This window comes from Pholcus phalangioides, unplaced genomic scaffold (assembly GCF_987345545.1).
Source record: "Pholcus phalangioides strain wild (caught in Gottingen) unplaced genomic scaffold, Ppha-v1.0 ptg000015l_1, whole genome shotgun sequence".
Taxonomy (NCBI): Eukaryota; Metazoa; Arthropoda; class Arachnida; order Araneae; family Pholcidae; genus Pholcus; species Pholcus phalangioides.
In genome coordinates, this window is record NW_028301608.1 from 111,967,714 (window position 1) to 111,991,697 (window position 23,984).

General features: G+C 33.6%; 1 protein-coding gene across 1 annotated transcript; it reads left to right on the plus strand.

Annotated features, from left to right (window-relative positions):
- On the plus strand, positions 1–22,973 carry LOC149077605 (uncharacterized). The gene is made up of 13 exons (XM_089242380.1): positions 1–9; positions 647–709; positions 2,299–2,400; positions 8,949–9,065; positions 10,175–10,180; positions 12,192–12,293; positions 14,654–14,734; positions 16,370–16,444; positions 17,337–17,423; positions 17,520–17,594; positions 20,620–20,691; positions 21,525–21,632; positions 22,902–22,973. The coding sequence occupies exons 1-13, from the start codon at positions 1–3 to the stop codon at positions 22,971–22,973; spliced, it is 969 nt and encodes a 322-aa protein (XP_089098506.1).
- The last annotated feature ends 1,011 nt before the right edge of the window (positions 22,974–23,984 follow it).

Sequence of the window (23,984 nt, forward strand, 5' to 3'; positions counted from 1 at the left end):
ATGAACAAAGTTATTACTAATATAAAAATCTGTCAATTTTGGCGTATATAATGTATTGGCTAATGATCGGCTCGTGTTAAAATTGGCTACTAAAGCTTCTAAACATCAAGGATTACAATATCCAATGAGTTTTAATTGATTATCTCAAATATTTTAGCTAATCACGACATTTAATACTTTAAGCGGCACAGCAGAAATCACTAAAGCCCCTTTAAAATGTCATATCTTTTTCGATGAAGTAGGCTTTCTTTCGATATTCAGATGGTGTAAACGAAGAAGTGTAGGAAAAAGTTTATCATTTAAAAATCAACTTTACAAAATATCTGCGTTCACCAATGCTGAAATAGAAAGCTTTAAATGAGGCGAGATATTTCGTCAATGCCGCTAAGGGGGTTAAAACGATTCACTAAATAAAAGTGAAACTCCTTTTTTATGATATTGAAAACAATTTGTTTTTCGTAAACCAAATCATTTTTCTCTCAAAATTTACGTACTTCGAAAAGCAAATATCCAAAATCAGATATTATTTTAATTTATTTTGTTTTCAAGTATTTTTATACATTCTGAATGAATTTTGCTAATTTCGCGTTTCTTATGCATAAGAGAAAATTGTACTTCTCTTTAAAACTATCTTATTTATCAATAGGAAGTGATCAAGACATTCAACATTGACGACGACGATGACATCATTAAAACTATCGTCAAATTCGTAAGTATCTGCGAGATTTCAATAGGTATTCGGCATTCAAATATACACTCATGTCCACAAATTAAGGATAATGCCAGCTCCGGCAAATAAAGGTTCAGAAACAAAACAAACGTCACTTATTCATAAAGCCCATTTATTAAACAAAAGATAAAGAACAAAAACGATGCTGTATGTATGATACCATTCATAAAAACTACGATTTCTGCTCCCTGGAGCAATTGTAAAAAATATCTCCTTTACAAAAACTTACTATTACATGGTTGGTATGATGGTTAATACATTGTATGTCTCCCATGCGATGAAATACAGTCCGTACAACGCCTAGGCATGCTGAGTATCAAATTATCGATCTGATCTTGGGGAAGATCACTCCACTCAGCAAGCAATGCTCTCCGAAGTTCCGGTACACATGTAGGAGGTTAACGGGCTGCAACTCGTCGGCCAAGCATGTCCCACACATGCTCTATCGAATTCAAGTGAGGTGAGAATGCTGGCCATTCCATGCGGGTTATATCCTCAGATTCAAGGCATTCGTTTACGATGTTTGCTCGGTGAGGACGGGCGTTGTCATCCATAAACACAAATTCTGCGCCTATGGCACCCCTAAACAAACGTACACGTTGTTCCAGAATGATGTCCCGATAAATTTGGGTTTTCATGGTTCCGGTTTAAATATGCAGATCTGTTCTGGAACCCAGTATAATTCCGTCTGCTTCTTTTGGCAGTTATTGCCAAATACCGGTCTTCAATCGCCGTTGTAACTCGGGGGCGACCTGTACTATAACGTCTACTGACATTTCCGTTATCTTGGAATCGTTGCCAAAGCCTAGAGATGACACTTTGGGCAATTCCAAGTTCCTCGGATACTTCCATCTGAGTACGCCCACATTCCAGGCGGCCGATAATTCTACCACGTAAAAAATCATCCACATGCTGCGTCCTCTGTGTCATAACTATTCGCTTATGGCACTGAGCGCCTTACAGAACTCTTGTGAACAATTTTACTTCTTTGCCACCATTCCTTATATACCCCCGTCTTACACTCTCGTCATTGTGACGTACTATCGGCATCATCTGGTGGCTTCCTGTAATTTGCATATCATTCTTGCAGATGTGTGTGATAATTCTACAGGTGAAATTTTTACTTTAGATTTCGATTTCCGTGTGATTCTGAATCATCCTTAATTTATGGATATGAGTGTAGATTGCTACATATTTATATATGGAAGGTCTAAAAATTTAATTATTAATGTACACACTGAGTACCAAATACTCTATATATTTGCAAAATAAATCCCATTTTCATGTAAAAATAGATTGCTCTTCAAGCTTTCAGATTTATTATTTTTTTGAAGCTGCAATGAGATTATTAATTATTTGTTGGAGATTGTTTTCAATGATTCTTGTATCAATGATATAATTTTTTTTTTCATCGAAAATTTTACCGTAAATTTTTGTCGTTTTCCATTCAGATATTGGTAAGTATCGATTTTCCATGTGAGTATTCGTAAAAAAATTGATTTATATTTTGGTCTATCATAATGATCGTTTAATTTACACATTTATAATACTTTAAACAAAATTTTCAGGTTGTCAAAAAGTCTAACGATATAATCGATAAGTCTGGAAAAGTTGATAAATCAGCAGTGACTTCTGGTACCGATGATTTCGTCGATGATATTCAGGAAGATGTGAGTATCATTTTGTGGTATTGACGTTTTTGGGCTTTTATGGCACAGGGATTATTTAATGATTAAGGGTGGATTCACACACATCTACAGACACTCACCGTGTCGTGTCAGACACGACGTCAAATATTCTTTAACACAAAACCAATGACCGTGTTCATATCTTTTGTATCGTATCGTGGCTGCGCAGGCGCAGACAGTCATGTTTAGGTTAAAGGCCTGGTCTGTAGATGTGAATTCATCCTTTTGCTGTACAATACAGTGTTGGATTAAAATACAAATACAAATACAAATACAACGCCACAACAGGCAAATTGCCCAACGAGGTGGCTGACTTAAGAACATCATGGATCCCCGAGCCCCTACCTACTACTGCTACACCACACATGCACCCCCCCCCCCCGCGGAACCCCCCAACGAATCGGTACATGCGGGAATGTGCGTGTACGTGTAGTGCAACCTGACGTAAAGTTTGTTTCTGTGTAATGCTGTCATCTGCCCCCAGTTTTACTAACTATGAGTGAAGTGTTATGGTTGAATGATTTACCGTTGTAGGACTGTTGCTCTCTGTGGCGAGACTTTTTAACGGGGAGATCGGCTCGCATTTGCGCCTTGAAGTTGGGAACCACAGAAAACCAACTTCAGCCGACCACCACTGTGGGGTTCGAACCCGGATCCTCGCATCACGAGTCCGGCACTATAACCACTCGACCACCACAGCGGCTGTGGTGTATTAGATGTTTCGAATCAATCATTAGGATGAGTCAAAAAGTTTGCAGTAATATATTAATTCTTAGTAATGCTCTTAATTTATAGTAAAGACCCCTTTGCTGTATGAATTGTACCTCAGTAGACATCTGAGATGCCAAGTCCTCTTGACCTTCGACTTTGAAAATCGAACCTAACATTGTCTTACCACTAAATAGCGTAATAGTTGGGGTCGGGGCTTTATTCACATAAATAAAATAATACCATACAGAAAGTGCAAAGATGCACGCATAAAATATAAACACAAATATACATGAACAAAATACTAATACGAATACGCATGCACAAAAATATATATATAAATGCATATGCTACGATAAATGTGATAAATCGGTTATTATGCAAAATTATCAATCGTTTTGATAAGTTTGATAAAATTATTACTTTTAACAAATATATGCATAGGACACAGTCGTCGTTGACACATTTGATAAATGCTAAAAACATTAAAACTTTTATCGGCGATTATGTATAATTACCAAGTGCCACTGGCAAATTTTATAAATACTCAAAACATCACTTTTACCGGAAATTATGCATATCAGCCTGTTATAGGTAAATTTGATAAATAGTTGAAATTCATCGCCTTTATTTGTAATTATGCATAATACCCAAGTGTAATTGGTGAATTTGATGAATATGAAAAACATTCCGAATGAGTCTAGTATGTGTTTGATGAATATAGTCGGGATCCCGAAATAATGATACATTTTACGATCGTACCCAGATATAATGGTAACAGATTTCGCGATCGTACCCCGACATAATTATACAATACATGTGTGAATTATCACGTATTGTTTGTCATCCAGTACGATTTATCATGTTTAACAACGGCGGGACGCTTGAGTATTATGCATAACAGCAGGTAAAAGTGATTAATTTAGGGAAATCGATAAAAATTTACCAACGACACTTGGGTACTACCCATAATCGCCGGTAAATGTGTTAAAATTTGGTAAATATATCAAACTTACCAAAATGCTCGGCATAACAACCGGATTTATCACATTTACCGCAACATACATAAGAAATTGTCATATTTATGGCTCATTTTTGAATGATATCATCATTATGACATAAATAATATTACGAGCGTAAAATAAATTATTTTACTCTATTTCATAATGCAGGTGAGAGTAAGTAATCAAATTATTATTTTTTATTCATTGCATAATATGATGGATACTATCGACCGCCCAATAATTACACACGTGATTCCTTGTGAAAAGCTAGTATCGAAAATTGTTTTCCATTCTAGGATCGGACGAATATTAAGCGAGTTATAACGTTTTGAAAATTTCGTAACTTGTCATTTTGCTAACGGTCAGTAGCGCATCAAACACCCAACGGAAAAAAAATCCCCATACAGCTGGTTGCCGTTAACTGAAATGAACTAAATATTCAGCCCCGTTATAAGCCAAGTTCAGTTGTTTTCTTTCACGCTTGGCGTTTTTCCCTCTTCGTGTAGAATGATGTTAACCTTGTTATTACGTGTTACCTTCACCCTACTATATTGGAAATTTATCCCCAGATTTGTGAAGCGTTAGGCAAACGAAATATATTGGAAAAATTTTTGTTCCCAAAATCAACACTTTTTTGCAAAAATTGAGTTTCCCCCCACCCTCACTGTTAAATTAAGTTTTTTGAGGAAAAGGGGTAAGAGGAAAAGAAACTTGTTTGCACGGCTTTAGCTTTCTTGATTGCTCTCAGGGTTCTAGCATTGCTATCAGCTTGAAAACTCCAAGTTATACTTTCGGTGCAGATTCGGTGAATTTGGCAGGATTCAAAAGTGACATCATCAATTTTTAATGCGTTACATAACTACATAATTATTGGTCAAATCAAACAAAAGTGAAAAGATTCTTTCATATTTTTACAAGGAATCACGTGTGCAAGTATTGAGCGGTCGATCTTATCCATCCCAGTGTTTGTCAATACACGTCTAGATGCATAATAAACAAATCGAAATTCAATTTTTCCCCCAAATTTTGTTGAGGAGTTTTCACTGATAAATACAAAATACCCCTCTTTTTACGGAAAAACCCCGAATAATTCTGGAGAGGAGGTGAAATTACTCTTCAAAATTATATTTTCGGATAACACTGATCCATCCTGTATATTGCATGTTGTATGAGTTCAATATTGTTCTTTTTTTCGTGAAGAGAAGTAAAACATCTAGTACTTTTGAATAAGTATCAGATCATTTTTAACCCATTTACCGCCACATTATGAAAACTAAAATAAGAAGAAAATGATAAATTAAAATTTCAAATACAAATATAATGATTATCATAAAAAATTATTATGCAAATCACTTGGTAGGTCATTTTAGTTCTAATTAAAGAAAAAAATTCATTTAGGACATATATTACCTAACCGGATAATTTAACGTAACGTCGGAAGATAAAGGCTTAAATCAAAAAATGCCAATTAAATTAATCAAGTAACAATAATATAACAACATAATTAAAATCAAAACCTTAAAAATCAATAGAATCTTGAATCACCGTTTAACAGTTTTTTTTTTCCCCGTCAACTCTTTGAACAAAAAATCAATTATCAGAGAAATCCAGATATTTTTTTTTTACTAAATGAACAAATGTCAGCGTATAATAGTTTTTGATTATTATTATCATTATTACTTTGTTTAGGATGAGTTGAAAATCCACAAAATAACTGAAGTTTCGGATGACGCTCTTCACAAAATCATTCGAATTATTCTGAGAAAAGTGAGTAGCAAAACTATTCTAACTAACGGTTCTTCAAAATCATAAGCCATGTTCAATGTTTGAATGGGCCGTTCGTTAATGAACGGCGATGAACTTCATGAACGAAATAAAATTGATTAATTTGATTTGATTATTGTTGTTTAAATATATATTAAATGAAGAATCTGTCTAATGTTTTTTAGGTTATAGTAAGTATCAAACATTTTCCCCCCACGATATTATTGAGTTACTTTCAAATCAAAGAATTTCTCCAAATACAATTGACGCAACTTATTAGAATCACAGATAATGTTATCATTCGGATATTGGTATCACCTTTGTAAAGAACAGAACGTACCAATATTATAACATGAGGGAAAAATTCGTTTTTTGATTTCGGGACTTCGGATTATGTTATCAACTTTTTTTCCGTCGAAAGTTTTTTTTTTGCGCATATTCTGGAGCTAAGGTTTAACAAACCTTTTCCTTCACATTGTCGTTATCATCCATTGACTAAAGATATAAAGATATTATTCTTACTCTGTGTTATCATCAAGACTGTGGGAGGCCAGAAAGTGTTCTCCCGCGTCCCCTTCCCCGGTCGACAAACATTTTTGTACTTAAATGCCATTATCGGTCCGTATTATTCGTTGTGATCTACGCGCCCATGGAGGTGCTTTTATTCTGCGTGCAAATGTATAACGGAGAAAAAGTCCTTTCTTTAAGTTCTTGATCAGTTTATTTCTGTTGACCAGATACAAATTTTACTTTTCCACAGGATACTTTCATAAGGAATCAATAAAACGTATTGTGTGTACATTAAAAAAATATCGTACTTCATGATATAAATTATACTTGTGACATGAATGTCGCTCTCCACTTGTTAATACAAGGTTTACAGAAGACTGGATGTTGTGAAGATATTTGTTATTTGAGATGTTAATTTTTTTTTAAGGAAGGAAAAAACTCATCTCTGCCTCTACCGGGAGTCGAACCCGGAGGCAGAGATGAGTTTTTTCCTTCCTTAAAAAAAATTAACATCTCAAATAACAAATATCTTCACAACATCCAGTCTTCTGTAAACCTTGTATAAATTATACTGTTCCATTCTAATGCCTCACAATGGCTGAATATCAAAATTGCATGATTTTATCTTAAAGGAAAAGAAAGAAGTCCCGTTTTATGGGAAAAAATGGAGTGATTGAACATTTTTCCACCAATTCCTTTCCATGTGGGAAAGGAAAAACAGTGTGCTCCCGTTTTACCAATACTCGTTTACCATACGTCCCGTTCGACCAAACACACTAATATGATGTATGTCCATCATACTTGCAAAAGGGATTTTGAATTTTCAATTTATTTTATTAAATAACAGTTACAAAATAGAATAACATTACGAAAGAGGCAAATGGCTTCCGATACTGGCGTAATAATCATGAGAAAATTAAAAACTGATACAAACTTTTAATGGAAGAAAATGTAAATTCTAATCACATAAATAATCATTATACCAAATCGACTTTTTCGAATATAGTTATCAATTGGTTATTATTATCAGAAACACCAGTCCCGACGTGATCATATTAAGTGGCGTGAACTGTACTACCATTTTATGGTGTATTTGTGAACATAAACATGTCTTAAGAAGTAGTTTTATTTATTTCGTAATTGTGAAAAACAGCCGTATCAATGCTTTGAAAAAAATTTTGAATTTCAAGGTATTCCTGTGCAATTTTATTCAAAAAGTCTAGTTTAACAATAAAATTTCCGAGAAACGAATCATTTAAATAGAAATATTTAGTATTATGTGATCATTTCAAAAGCGATTTTACTACGCATTGTAGTCGGCTCAGAATGGCTATTGCATTTATAATCTTGCCGAGATTTTATCGCACTGGTATTTTTGATGGATTCAATATTTTTGCTTAAACATTATGTTCTGACGTAATTTATTTTAAAAAAACTCTCTGGATAATAAGCACGAAAGAGGTCATCGCTATCGATATATTACGGTTAATGTGATAAATCGGTAACTATGTATAATCGCCAATCGTAATGGTAAGCTTGATAAATGTCTCACTTTTACCGATGATTATTCATAATACCCAAGTGTCGTTGGTAAATTTGATAAATAATAGAAAAATATTACTTTTACCGGTGATTATGCATAACACCCAAGCGTCGTTGCTGAATTTGATAACCACTAAAAAAATATAATTTTTACCGGGGATTATGCAGAATACCCAAGTGTGGTTGGAGAATTTGATAAATGTTAACTAAATTATACGTAATCACAATTTGATATACGTAATATCAGGGTACAATCCTAAAATTTGATAGAAGTTCATTATATCGATGTCTGATTTCGGAATTAGTCGAATCACAGTCATTTCTGGGATGTTCAAAAAAATTCATCAAATCAGAGTTCATTGGCTGACACTAGGCTGGCCAGCAAGTGCAGTCATCAAAATCAGTGTTTCCCAAAGTGCGCAATATCACTACCTGGTGGATGATGGAATAGTCCGGGAGTGGGGGGGGGGCGATAGAAGCTATGGGTATAACAGGATCCTATGAGTTCACTTGAGTTCGAGGCGATGAGAGGGGAAAAATTATGAAGAACATGGAACAAAAAGTTTGGGGTACTATGATCTAAATAATAAATCTGATTGCGGAAATTGGACCAATTTATCATATTTATGAATATGAAACGACGATTACGCATAATAACAGAAAAATGTGATGGATAGGGCTAGAATGTTTATTTTTATTTAAAAGCCGACAGAATATGTTCCATAAAAGATGCATTTATGTCCTAAAAAAAACTTAAGATATGCCGTAAATGCTAGAAATATGCGTTTATAAATAGACTGACCATATTTCCTAGAAGAAATAATGGGAAATCGCCAATCATTGATGCCAACGGTAACAAATAAAATTGTCAATTGTCAATTTATGAAACAGATTTATCATATTTACCGTAACAGACATATTTTGTGCATGCAATACACCTAAATGAGCAGCATTCTCACCATCTTGGATAAATACCGAATTTATTTTGTAAATGTTTTGCAGGAAAAAAACAAAAAGACTCCTGGATCTGAACCATTAGTCGATGAAAAAGAAGGTATCGTCAATCCCAAACAACCACAAGAAGCTACAGACACAGTCGTTGACGATATCAAAAAGCCCGTAAGTAACAAAAAAAGCCATTCTCTCCGTTTCTAAGATCCTAAATTGCTCCATTCATTAAAGATTAATAAAAACACAGTAGAATCTCTGGAGATAATCCGGCAGTGCTGTAATCCTTCCCATCCAGTTATTGCGTGTTTTTAGGCGTGTATTCTTCGACGAAGCATAGAAGAAAAAAACATGTCACTGTATGTTTGAGCGCAGAAGTTTATATTACAGTGAAACTTCGATATAACGATAATCTGCGAGCAAAGAAAAATATCGTTTTAGAGGGTTGGATTATCGTTGTATTGAGAAGCGTCATTATCATCACGTGCCATCATATTCATGCGGCTGTTGGCATTTTTTCTAAATCGGCGTTGTTGGTACCACCAGAAATTGAGCTTTTATGCATTTATTCGCCGCGAAAAATTGTAATTGATTGGTTTCTCAAAAGAAAATCAGTTAGACGCATTACCCCCTGAAGTTGTTAATCGCATTGTGTTTTGCACAGAAAAAAGTGATAGCAGTACTTTCCTGAGTGTTTTCGGTGACCTTTTATTGCAAAATAACGATGCTATTAGACGGCTTCAGAAGAACGAACACAAGTGACGAAGTTGAAATGAAATTCAAAAACGAATTTGAGAAAAATATTAAAAAATATCGTTGTGGTGATTTTTCAAAAATCGCCTAAAAATATTGTTATGGAGGAGAGTAGTAAAGGATATAGTTGTATTTTGAGATGAGTTTAACAATGGCCTATAGGCAATTTCAAACAAGATTTGAAAAACTATTGTTGCTGAAGGATTTCTCATTATATCGAGTTGTAGCAAGGTTTCACTGTATTTGGATGGGCATTTTCATTTTATTTCTAGTAATCCGGCATACTCTGGTCTGATATGTGCCGGATTAGCGAGTCTATCACAATAACTGAAACAGATTTTTAATGATTTATTTCAAAATTTTTCTGGCATTCTAACAACACATAAATAAAATGGTGATGATCGATATTTGTATTGAATTCAAAAGAAAAAAATCATGTGATGATTTCGTTGTATGCATAAAGTCTGAAATTTGAAATTATTTGGGTTTTTTCTTTACGTTTGTTCTTTTATTTACATTTTTTATAGGTTAAGGTGAGTTGCGATTCAAAAATTTCTATGTATAATTTTTGCATATTGGTTTATAAATCGGACATAAATTGGCAATGACGTGCATTTACAACAAACAGTTAATCATTCTAAAGGTATTCATTTTGTATAACAAGTATCCACAACTTTGTATGAGAGTATTATGAATGAAAATATTTTAACCATTACAATGTCAATGACGATCTCCCCTCACTTGAAATGCCTTATATTTCGGCAATTCCGAGTTATCTCGTTCGGCTATGCCGAGCTCAGCTAGTTCCGTACGGCGGTCTTTGCCTAATGTTTTCCATCCCTCCCTAATCATCCCTCTGTCAGATCAACTGCCAGTGGGCGGAGACAGCGTTCGTTCAAAGTTTGATGATAGAAAGAGAAAGACGGTATTTCATCCTTTCCTTCAGGATAGGATAAGAATATTCGTACAGTATAACTCGTGGAAAAATACCGTTATAGGGATGCATTTTTATCGTAATAAAGGATATCGTTGTATCGAGAGGAGTTTTACATTGGGCTATAGACAATTCCAAATAATATTTCAAAAAAATATCGTTATAGAGAGATTTATCGGATTTTTCTCTTCGTTGCTGTTTCATATAACTATTATTCTCATTGTTGGGGAAGGTGTTAATCAGCTTTGCAACATCGGAAAAAAATATTCTTGGAAACAGGAGCCGAGATTGGATTATTGGATTAGCCGATTGTAGCGGTTATAATGTGGACCACGGAAATTTCAACAACCATTCAAAAGTTTACTATCTCGTTGCACGCAATATCCGATTTTGAAGTATTATAGTTGCTTTTGGAAGTCCAACGACTATGTATTAAGGCATCACTGTCATATGGCTTCTATCGATATATTTTTACCGAAATATCTATGAAATTCTAAAAAAAGTGTCATACTCCGCTCTTAGAATCACTGCAATGCAGTAAAACGTCTTGATTAGAAGTGTATTCGCTAATTCTCTAATTATTTCGAGTAATAATAGAATGCATTTTAAAAGGAAAGTTCTTTTGTTTTGAATGAATTTTTCTAATTATATCGATCCAATTTTAAGGATGCTCTAAATAAACAACACTTGGACGAAGACGACGAGACTATTGAAACTATTATCAAATACGTAAGTGCTAAATAATGATAATAATGATCGTTTGAAAGTTATTTTTTACGTTTAAGTGCGACCGAAACTTATAATGTTACATTTCTCGTTTGGTGTCGTATCGATTTGAAGTTAAAATCAAATTTTTGTAAAGTTGTTAATTTCTTTTAACAAAGAAAAATTTGAGAGAACACAGATCGAGATGATTTGGACATAAAAAGTTTGCAAAAATCCTAATTATATGTCCGATTTTAGTGAAAATACGTGCGTATACAATTATAATATACTCTACTAATTCCAACGTATGAGTTTAATGATTTGTAATAGTATTAAATAAATTTTAACGAATGGAAAAATGGTCAAAGTTTTCGGTATTGATTCAAAATCCTCAATATTGGTGAAAAACAAAATATATTCTCCAATTGTCTCTCTGTGTGATAATAGATTATCTCTCCAATGAACATATTTTACATTTTAAAACGTATAATACGCAAATTTTTATGTTTACCTATCTAATTGGATTTTAATTGCATTATTTTTTCCAGATAATAGTGAGTATCAAGTAACAATCAAATAAACAAATTTTATATACTCGACTATATGTACTTACAGTATTCGTAATAAAGTCTCCTGACTAATATGCAAACGTTAAAAACGCATAATTGAAATTATCAATTCTAAACTAGAGATGTTACTAAAAATAATTTGAGAGACCATCAATCTGAGGTATTGTCGAATCGAAAAAGAGGAGCAGACACTGTCATGAGTTAGCAATGCATTATGCAAATTATTGTATTCGAAATTCAAATTCATTTCGTTAGTCTCTCACTTCCCACATGAATTCTGAGATCATTTTTAACGATTCATTATGATAAGATATTTCTTTTTTTAAATTCAATTAGACATCAGATGATCCAAAGGAATTGTTCGATGACAAAGGAAAACCGAAACCGTCAAAAATTACTAAAGATGCTGATGATTTTGTCAAGAAAAATCCAGATTATGTAAGTAGAAAAAATTTCTCCTGATTTAGATAGAATTTCACTTTCTCACTTGCCAAAGCGATTAGTAACTATGCATAATAAAACATTTATCACATTACCGTAGATAAATATTTACTAGACATATTCATACTTTTGATATCCTTCTGTAGCACTGTACACTAAAACCACACTGGCGATGTCTTTTTCAAGTTTGGTTTGTTGGGTAGTTATGGTGTTGATATTATCGGTGCACTATAAAGCTATGCACACTTTTAATTTGTACCGTATTTCCGAGGCAGAAGTTACTGCTGTTAACACATGCACTCCGTACACATTCCTCTGCAGAATTTCAAATTGGCAAATGCCGGAAAGTGCGTTCTGTGTATATGCGCGTCCCTAAGGCATTTATGTTGTGAGAAGGATGCGTGTTTCGTATTCCACTGGAACCGCCACCTATCTTCTATATCTTGTAGCCAAAATGCCAAGCACGAAGGGTTTTTAATATCTGGCTGATGCGAAGATTAATTCAAAAAGAAAGAATTCTTTTTCCGACTTATTTTCCCAAGAGATCTATGAAACTTATTGTGTGCATTAAAAAATCTCATAATTCGTGATATAAATTAGACAGTTCCATTGTAACTGTCAGCCTTACAATGGCTGAATAAAAAATATTTTGCTCAAAGAAAAGAAAAAAAAACCGTTTTAGAATAGAATAAAAATGGAATGATTTGAAAATTTTGCAACCAATTATTTGGGAAGGAAAGATAGTGTCCATTTTTACAAATACCCGTTTATCATACGTCCCGTTCAACAAAACGGGATGTATGGGCACCAGTTCTTGTAAACGGGATATTTCTGATATTTTTATCATTCGGTTATTGATATCAGTAACCCCAATCCCAATTCGATCACATTAAGCGGCGTGGACTATAATATCATAGCAGTATTGTTTCCGTTTTCGGGGTCAGATATTTGTATTTTATCACATATTTGCATTACATTAGTGTTTTCATGTAATAGTAATTAATATTTTGTTTATAAATTCTTGAGTGTTGTAATTGCGTGTAAGTGTTTGCTCTTTTTACAACTAAGAACAATTAAATAGAAATTTACGCCATTTTACAGTTGGAAGTAAGTATTGGAAAATTTATCGAATTATTTGTATAATTACCATATACAACGCTTCTAAAATATTGCTGATATTTTTAACGGCAAAAACTAATTTCATTTGAGCCAAAATTGAAGCACATAATATTTTAAAATTAATCTCTTCAAAATGGCACTCGAATTATACAGGCAATCTCATGTTTCCGATTTATTTTGTATATTCTGTACAATTCTATGAGGCGTCATTCAGTGAATTTAGTTTGATGAAAGAGCAAGCACGCTCTCTATTTGTCTTATCTCTGTGGTGAAAATACAATAAAATGCAATAGAATATTTTTTGAACAATTTCAACGTGAAATGGTATACCGCAATTACCAAAATCAAGTTAATCAAATCGTACTGATGAACTTGATTATTATCGAAAATACTATTTCGCCAGTCTCAGACTAATAATCTTAAGACCATATCATCGATAATTTCTTCATTTTGCATGAATAACATTCATGCAAAATCTTCTCAGCATCAAATAGTATCATAAATTACTAATTAGTTGCTTTATACCTTTATACTTACAATGAGAGGGGTCTCAAAGTGTTGTCATAAAAAAAAATATGAAAATTTCAAGTACATTCATTTATCCAGAAACGCATAAGAACAAAACCAAAAAAAAAAAAAAAAATAGCGGCAGAAATATTATGAATTTAAACGCATAAGAACAAAACCAAAAAAAAAAAAAAAAATAGCGGCAGAAATATTATGAATTTAAACGCATAAGAACAAAACCAAAAAAAAAAAAAAAATAGCGGCAAAAAATTATTAAGAAATATAAACGCTTGGCTACTCATCGCCTCTCTCACTTCGTGGCAATTTCTATAAAAACTTCTTTCTACTTTCTTTTCCTTTTTTTCCTTCAGCTTCTCTGTCAAGAGAAACTAGTTCTTTTTTTCTCTCTCTTTCTTTGTTAGTGCTGTACTTGATCATGTAATGCTTGAATAACACCACTAGCGTTTTAGGGTTGCGGGATTTTTTTAAATTCATTCTTGGCCTCTATTGGCTTTCAAAATATTGCTATTGATATTTCTTTTGAGTGCCCTATAAAAATTCCGCTGGATTTTTTATATTTTTGTGTGTATTCAAATGAATAGAATTAATAAGTAATTTTTTCAAACTTTTTGTAGACACTACTTTGCGACCCTTTTCTTGTTAGTAACATTTAATCTCTTTCATTTGAGATACATTTCATTTTGATTCGATCTTTGAAATATCGCTTACAGAATCGTCAAAAGCAGAATATACGTACAGTAACAGTCACAAATGAAGATGGTGATACCACTGGTAAAGATGGTGATGACCCCGTGAGTTATTTTAGACACGTATACTTAAAAAAAATTCGTATAATGTTAAAGATATGTTGATGTTATATATGAACCTTTTATTCTAAGTTCAAAATTTCTCATTCATCGTAGTTACTGCTTTGACATGTCGAATATAACACTTTTGACGATTGCACTCAATATCGACGCTTTTGAAAGGACGTACAGATGGCGTATAAATGTGTTCTTGTCATTTTTTTGACTTGTCATCTTTTTACCCTTACTCTGTGAGAATAGTCAGAGAAAAACTGCTGTCAAAACTGGATGTGTAAAAAAATTTCCTTTTTTTTTCCAGTTGTCTTATGTGAAAGATAGATGACAACACAAACTCATTCGTTTCAAATACAGTGATACCTCGGCTAACGAAAACAATAATTATCTAACGAATTATTCGTTTCGGTAGCTGAAAACTTCGTAAGCCGAGGCGTTCGTTGGCAGAAGTATCACTGTGCAGTTAAACCTACCTAAAAGACGGAAACCTGTCTTCTACGGAACGAAAATATAGTCCCTTCCTGGATTAATGCTTTTATGTATGTATGTGTTTATCTGTGCACCTCCATAAAATGGGAAGCTGTCCACAAGGGAATATCATTTCAGTCTTTTGACGTTTCGTTTCGTACAGGTTTAATTGTGTAATACAATAGAAGAAAAGAAAGGTGTGATACAAACAGAGAATCTGGGTTCGCGCGCGAATCCAAAATCACCAACAAAATGGTGATTGAGGGCAGGCTGGCACTCTACCACTACTCAACAATGTACAATCGCTCTATATAGTACAAGTTAACCTGTTAGAAAATAGAGGAAATAATAAAAAAACTACTAGAATATATATGCGTACGACATCTATACGTCATTTTAAGAACTTATGTTAAAAAAAATTGGGGGGGGGGGGAGGAAATCTAGTTCATCCCTGGATGATGGGAGAACGCTGAGGGTTAAATCATCTGGCGATACTGGGTGCATTCGCAAAAAGTTACATGACGAAATAATTTAAACACTCATGTATATACCTATAACCTCAAGAAGTATTGACATACATAGACGTAATCGGTATCGTCTATTAGCTATTCCAGGGACAAATTCAATGATACAGGTTCCATTATGTCAGTACCTACACACAAACGCTCTTGAGAACATATTCACGTCAAAACTTGCGGCCGTGTCTATGACACGTACTCACCCCAATTTGTCTTTAGTTATCTTGCAAGCGCAGAAAAAAAATGGTTCGCTGGCAGGCCGAAGCCGCAACAACCTCTGATTTCATATGAGCAACATCTACTTCTTTCAAAAGTACAATCGGAAGAGAACAAAATTTTTCCTTTGCTCGCGAGAAAAAAGGTAATATCTTCGAATATCCGAAGAGGCTTGAGGTTCCCATAGTCTTATTTATATTTATGAGTTGCGGAGGGGGGGGGGGGTTGAAGGGTTTAAATCAAATTTCAGAATTTTTTTAATTAAGGTACTTTCGTTTCGTTGCTTCAAAGTGAGTCATTGCGATGCTTTTGCTCTTTCTCAATCTCGAAAAATAGTTTTGGTGAAACAACCAATTATTATTTATTGAAAGATCTTTGCAGCAACATGAAATTATGAAAATAATCTCTCTTTTCCTCCAAATAGAACGAAAAACCAGATCAACCCGATGATGAAGACCCAAAAGGCACTAAGAAACAACCGGGAAACAAAAGAACCACTGTAAGTTTTTTTTATTTTCTTAATATATTTTTACCATACTGCATAGCACAATTAAACGATGCTAAGATATAGCATAATGTTCTGCTGATGGGAACTAGCTGATGTGAACTATAATTACGAACCATATCGTTCATTCCTAATCTTGACGCTCACGGGAGAAAACATCACATCTCTCCTATTCTTGATTTAAATTTATCTTTCATCATAATTTACATCTTTTTACCATGTATTAAACGTCCCCTGGAATCATTTTGTATGTACGGTATTCATGTATATTGTATTTGTTACACGCGGTAAATGCGATAAACTCGTTTATTATGCATAATCGCCAACCATTTTAGTAAGTTTGATGAATCTCCTTAAATTTATCACTGTTGCCGGTTGTATGCACTCTTCAAAAAAATTGGAACACCCCAGAAATTTACGAGCGCAGTTCATGAAATGCTCAAGTTGAAAAGCCCAAATTAAGGGTACGGTTGCAATTTGCATTTTCATCTTCTAAGAGGTCCTTCTTTAGCATATCGGTGGTAAAAATTTGCATGAAGTAGATTGAATGCGTGGTAAAATGTTAAATTACATTTCTACTTTGTTTCAAAAAATTAGATCTGACTTAAAATGTATAATTACATGAATATTTTCATGCAAATTTACGTCAACTTTATCGAATAAGTGTTGTATACCTTTCCTAGTTGCGTACGAGAATCTAGAATACAGTCGAATCCCGTTTCAACGAATACCGTTAGGCCTAATTAATGAATCAAACTTACCAAGACGATTCGTGATTATGCATACTAACAGACAAGTTTTATGGGTAATAACCGTTTTATCATATTAACCATAATATATATCCAGCTTGTAGTCATGATTGCTGTTTATTTTCTTTTTTCAACAGCGTACCAGAACCGTGACGACGACTATTTATACGTCATCTGGAGAAAAAGTAGTTACGAAACATACAGTAAAGGGAAATTGGATGGACGTAAGTATGAGTTTTTTTTTTTTTGGGGGGGGGGGATTACGGATAATAAGGATTTTGCTTACAATTGTGTATGAATTTTTTTCCTGTTTATTGCAGGACGAATCTGATCTCACTGATGTAATTGAAGAAGACCAAGTAACTGAGAAGAATATCGATGAGATAAAGAAAATTGTAAGTTTTTTTTTGTTACCATGCATTAACTATTATGCGCAAGATAGAGTAGAAGAAGTTTTTTCGAAAATTCATAAATAAAATTCTCATAGAATTTATTTGCACCAAAATTTATTTCACGAGTTCTGATTTTACTTTAAAAAATCCTTAATATCACGGAAGGTTAACTTTATCGAAGAAGTGTAGAGATATATGCTAATTAAATTGCTTCTAAAACAACTGCTTATCTACGCGAACTTGAATTACTTTTTATTCAAATTTCGTGGACTTTCAAGATTTTCTTCGAAACAGTAATACAGTGGAACTTCGGTTAACGAGCAAAAAATTTTAAGCGAATTTTACTCGGCTGACGAGCGATGACTCGAAAAATTTTGCGCTTTGTTGATTTATTTTCACGTCATAAAAACTGAGCTTATGGTTTTTCGCTTTCATCCACTCACGTGCTGTGGAATTGTATATAAATTTCTCCCCTAGTCTCCACTCAGCGTGCCTCACTCGAAAAACAAGTACACGTGCGAGTGTAACTGCCCACAATACGAAACTAGATGTAGCATTATAACCATGCGTATGTGCGCTTGAATTTATTTAATTCTGCTTGGAGAAAACTGTGGGTTGATTGCATTATTGAAGGTGTCTCTGAGGGCCACGCTTACGAACAGGAGAGGGCATTTGTCGAAGTGATTGCGTTCCTTCAGGAAGACTATGGGACTGGAGGTGCATGAGGATGACACTTCAGAATTGGAGTTGACCGTAGATAAACTGATGGATCTTCTTTGCACACAACAGCAAGAGTTTATGGACGGTATCTCGTCTGAGGAAGAGACAAGTGAAGAAGAAGTGCCAAACTTTTTAAATGAGATTGGAGAGTTGTGTAGAACGTGGGAATCTGCAAAATTTTGTGGAAAAGAACCAATCAAATACTGCTGTAGTAAATTGAACAATGAATTTGTCCAATAAAAATGCAATGTTCCATGTCCGAGAGATGCTAAAAAGAAAGCAAGCGCAATTGTGGAACGAATTATCCGTGTTTCCATTATTTCCTATCGGCAAAGTTTGATTCGATACACCAGGGATTCGGATAACGCGCACGTTGATGGAACGAATTAAGCTCGTTAACCTCTTTCTCCTAACCAGAACGTGGCCCGCCGCTCTCCCTGAACAAATATGGGCAGGCAGTCAAAAACCTGGGCTCTGCTGGAAAAACGCTCATTAACCGAAGTTCCATTGTATGTATCATTTTTTTTTTCTATCGTGCATCCAATATAATATCGATCACACTTTTTCCTCTTTCACTAGGTCAAAGTAAGTATTAAAATGTTTCCTCTGTGTGCGTTCTATTTTATACTTTATGAACATTGACCATCACGAAGAAAGATGACACTCATGATATCGCTATGAGCCAAAAAAAAAAAAAAAAAAACCCCAATAAATTTCGCTCTCATTGTTGGCATACATGAAAATCGTCTCCTAAAAGCAATTATCGGGTCGTTTTGAGATATATGAGGGTGTTTTTGTAAGTTTTTTAGTGGAAAAGTTTCAGTAATTTCATTCCGCGGAGAGTATAATTCATTTTTTTCCAACTATTAATTCTTCATCGGATACTTGAAAATGTTTTTCTTTTGTAATTTCCCGGGTTTGGCGATAGAAAAAAGAACCATAGAGTAGACACATAAATGCCGAAACGAGCTAAACGTATTCCCAATGCCATTACTTGAAAAATATAAGGAAGCCCCGATCTTGATTGATAGCAACACGGCAATATCTCTATGCTAAATGGTATCGAAATCCGCCGATATCTTCCGAATGAATAATTTCTAGACAGGTAAACAAAAATTGGATGGTTCGATTCCTGATCAGTATTATCTGTGTGATGAAACCAGCCTGTATCATGGATGAGGTTTTGGATGGCAAAAGAAATGTGAGAATTCAACACAACGAATTTTCTTCAACTTTCGCTGTATGATATTATCAATCAGCTCGATTATTTTCTTTTCATCGTCTTTCAGACTGAAGTTCTTGGACTTTGAACCTTGGAAAACCGTCAAACTGTTTACGTAAACAGGTTGATCTCATATTCTTGACTTCACGAAATTTTTACTTAATGGTTATACAGGGTGTACTGTAAGTGTGAATGTGGATAACCCTGTAACAGTTTTGCGAGCGTGTCACAAAATAAGAAATCTGAATTTTTGTAGTGTTCCCTTGTCCTCTAACTCTCAATAAGGAAGTTGTTTTCCTGTGTTTCCCGAGGCCAACAGAAGAAATTCCATGTTTCAAAGTGAGATATTCGCTGAGATATTTTAATTAAAAAATTAGAGAAAAGTTCTGAAAGAACAGAAAAAAAAATGCCTTCTTCTTCTTCAGTTATACAGGGCTTTATGCCAGAGGGCCATTCCCTGTTTGAGAGAAAAAAATACGTCGAAGGCATAGAGTACGTCTCTTATGGAAAGTGATAGTTACCGGAAGCAAACATATGCAAGAGGAAAGCAGAGATTCACTCTCTCATCTTCTTTCCTTAACAAAGGTAGAAAAGAATAACAACAATGCTAAAAAATAGAGAAATGGGATAGAGAAAAAGAAAAGAAAAAACTGACAAAAACCGCAGATGGAGATGTTATATGAGATAACGAAGAGTCTTCAGACTTAGGAACCGATGCTAAGTCACTTTTCAAATGATAAAGTTTGAAACATACATAAAAACCAAACACACCTCCACGTTAGTTGGAAACAAACAGCTAAAACTAACGGAAAACGCTCTTTTCCTTTAAACTTCGCTATCTTTCAGTAAATCTTTTACTTTTATAAGAAAAAAAACACATGGCGAGAGATAAATTTTTTGCGGGCCTACAAAAAGTTGTTCACAACTTCAGGAACGACCTATATTACGATACCAATGAAGTTTAATTTAAAGTGTTTTTCAGTTATTGTTCAAGTGAAAATGCAGTATTGGATGTGTCATTGTGTTAAATACTTTATTTATGAACTGCGATTTTTCTTTTTTTCTTGCGCAATTATTATTTTTCAGGATGAACTGAAGCCTTACGACGTGAAAGACGACAAAACTATTTCAAAGGTGGTTCGAATCATATTTAGGAAGGTCAGTATTGAAAATTATTGTGGTAAAGAAATTAATTCACAAATTATCAATGAATCCTTATCATCAGGAAAATAAATATAAGTAACACTTATTCAAAGTGATTTAGAAAAGTCCGAAGCTGAATAGACGTTTCTGAAAAAAGAAATCCAGAATTACATGTGTTACGGTAAATGTGATAAATAGGTTATTCTGTATGATAATTATGCATGCTTACGAATCGTCTTGGTAAGTTTTATAGTTGTATCACTTTTACATGCGCATAATAACCAAGTGTCGTTAGTAAATTTGATAGATAGTGAAAAATCACCCCTTTCACCGGCGATTTTGCGTAATAAACAGGTGTCGTTAGTAAATTTAATTATTACTTGAAATTTATCGTCTTCATCTACGATTGTGCATAATAACCTGGTGTATTGTGCATAATATCAGTATTTAATTTTCTAAATATGAATAAATCCTAATGAGTCTAGCATGTGCAATGAACATAGTCTTACCCCGATACAATAATACAATACATATATGAATTGCCATGTTATCGCATATCATATCACGACGCTTGGGTACTATGCATAATCTCTGGTAAAAGTGATAAATTTCGGGAAATTAATCAAACTTACCGAAATTCTCGGCAATATTGTATAATAACCAGATTTATCACATTTACCGTAACATACATATTCATTGTTTTTAAAACGAGATTTCCTATCTCACAATAAATTTCCCCCGTTTTCAGAGAGTTATTCTATCAAAAAATTGTTGAAATGCGCCTAAAAATTCTGTACTGTTATGGTGTAATAATTTGTACACAAACTCATTTCTTTTTCTTTCCGAAGGTCGATAAATCATCTGATAAAAAGAAAGTCGTCGATAGCAAAGGCAATGTCGACAAAGAGGTAGTGAAAAACACTGTGAAAGAAATTATTAACGAAATAGAGAAAATTGTAAGTATGCAGCGTTTTCCCATGGTCTGAGAAGTACCAAAAATATTTGTGACTTTTTTTTTTCAATCTTCCCTTTCGCAAAGAAATTTTAATTTATTCATTGAATCTAAAAAATCGGGCCCGCTTATAACGAAGTCGGAGAAACAGCGAAAGTATTCTTTGTACGCCAGGGGTCTTCAAACCACGGCTCGCGGGCCAAATAAGGGGTCCACAGAAATCTGTACTGCTGTAGTTTAGAACTGGTCGATACTTTCCAGATTTAATAGTAATGCTGTGCATTTGAGAAATAATAGAAATTCGGGAACACTGAGCCAAAACAATCTTTCAAGCCTACGATTTCATATAGGCTACGTATTTCGAGACGCGAAATTCGGCATTCAAAAGATATACATAATTATATAATTCACAGAAATGTTAAAAAAAATACCTTAATGAAAGAAATAATTTTTGAATTATTGAAAAAAAAACAGTTTCATAATTGATGGAAATTTATTATTAATGGAAAAAATAAATACAGAATTACTGAAAGAAATATTCGCAGATACTGAAAGAAATAATAGAGGTCAGAATTATTGAGACTAATTTCGGAATTGTCAAGAGTAGTTTATTTCAAAATTGTTAAAAGTATAATTCCTGAAAAAATTAAGAAATTTTAAAGAAATTATTTCATAATTAATGAAAATTGAAAAATTAAATGAAAAAAATAATTTCAGAATTATCGGGAAAAAATTCAGATTTAATCATCAATGAGTAGCGTGCACTTGGGCGTTCTGAAAATTCATTTTCAACGATGGAACCACTACAACTAACATCCGAATTTAGCTTCAGAATGTGCACAAAACATATTTTGGAGCTTAGATTCTTGGAAATGAAAAACCGTAATCTTTTCTTCCTAATGAGTTTTTCTGCAAACAAAATGAGATTTAATGAATTAAGGTTGAAAAAATGGAAGGAAAATAAGATTTTTACAATATATAACAAAAGGTTTCCTGGCTGTTGATAGAGTTGTACGCTCCATCTAAAAAGCCGCTGCGAATTAAGCTAAGGGCGTGACCATAGCTCATGAATCCCTGTCTGTAAGTAGATTTGCACGACCTATTTCGGAAACCCATGCAAATCGGAAGTGGGACGGGAGGGGGGGGGGTTCGTCACCCATATCATCTCTACGTGGATTATGACTCATCTCGGAAGGTCCTGTGAATGAAGTTAGGGTCATGACCCACAGCTCAAGATTTCCTGGCTGTTAGTATAGTTGTATTACTCATCTAGGAAGCCACTGCGAATCAAGCTTGGGTCGCGTCCATTATTCAAGAATCCATGTCTGTAAGTGGATTGGTATGACTCATCTCGAAAACAACAAAGTTTGGGTAGCGGCTCATAGGTTAAGAAATCTTGTTATAAACAATGAAAATAGCATAGATGAACAATACGAAATCACGGGACGCAGAAAAACAATTATATATATATGTAAAAATTTTTAATATCCGTATTCGTTATAAGCGAATCCGACTATGTAAAAAAATGTGCAGTATGAAGTTTTATAGTTTCACCTAATAATATAATCTTTATATCGCCACTTCCTCTCTGCCATCAAAATATTTCTTTTTCTATTTTTTCACAAAAAAAAATCATTTGATTATTTTTCCCAGATTAAAGTAAGTGATATTTTATTTTTCTAATTAAATGTGAAAATACACCATATATCCGTACTTTGATATGAAAACCAGAAAATATTATTAGGATTAAAACTTGGGAAACAATTAAATTACCATATTCAAAACTGTTCAACAACAATTGAATGATGGGATTAACAGGGTCTCATATATTTGAACATGGTCAAAAACTATGCTCTAATAGAAATATCATTAAAAGTGCTATTTAACGATTGGTTTATTTGAAATTTTTTACACATGTTCTTGATTGTATGTGCTATCCTATAAGCCAGTATAAAGTTTTAGATATCTCTGATATTTAAGTTTTTTGTAAATTTTCAAATAAATGTATTAAAAGCAACTTGAGCACACGATACAATACCATGAAATCGATGTAGTTGAATAAAAATTGATTCAAACTGTGTATAAAAGAAACAACTGACTCAATCTTATTTGAAAATACATTTTAAATTTTAAAAAAATTTAATTCAATTTTGAATAAGATTGAATCAAAGAAATCTCAACTTTTTTTGCTTCATTTCATGAACTGAACAGTTTAATTCAGATATATATACTTTGAATCAATTTTAATTCAACTACGTTGATATAATGCCATTTTATGACCCAAGCTGTTTTAATGAATTTTTTGAGAATTCACAAAAAAATAAGTTTTAGAGTCATGTAAAATTTTATACTGGTA

Coding starts and splice junctions, on each gene's coding strand:
- LOC149077605 (XM_089242380.1), top strand. Junction 17,424..17,519: donor TAAAGGGAAATTGGATGGAC/GTAAGTATGAGT, acceptor TGTTTATTGCAG/GACGAATCTGATCTCACTGA. Junction 20,692..21,524: donor TTCGAATCATATTTAGGAAG/GTCAGTATTGAA, acceptor TTCTTTCCGAAG/GTCGATAAATCATCTGATAA.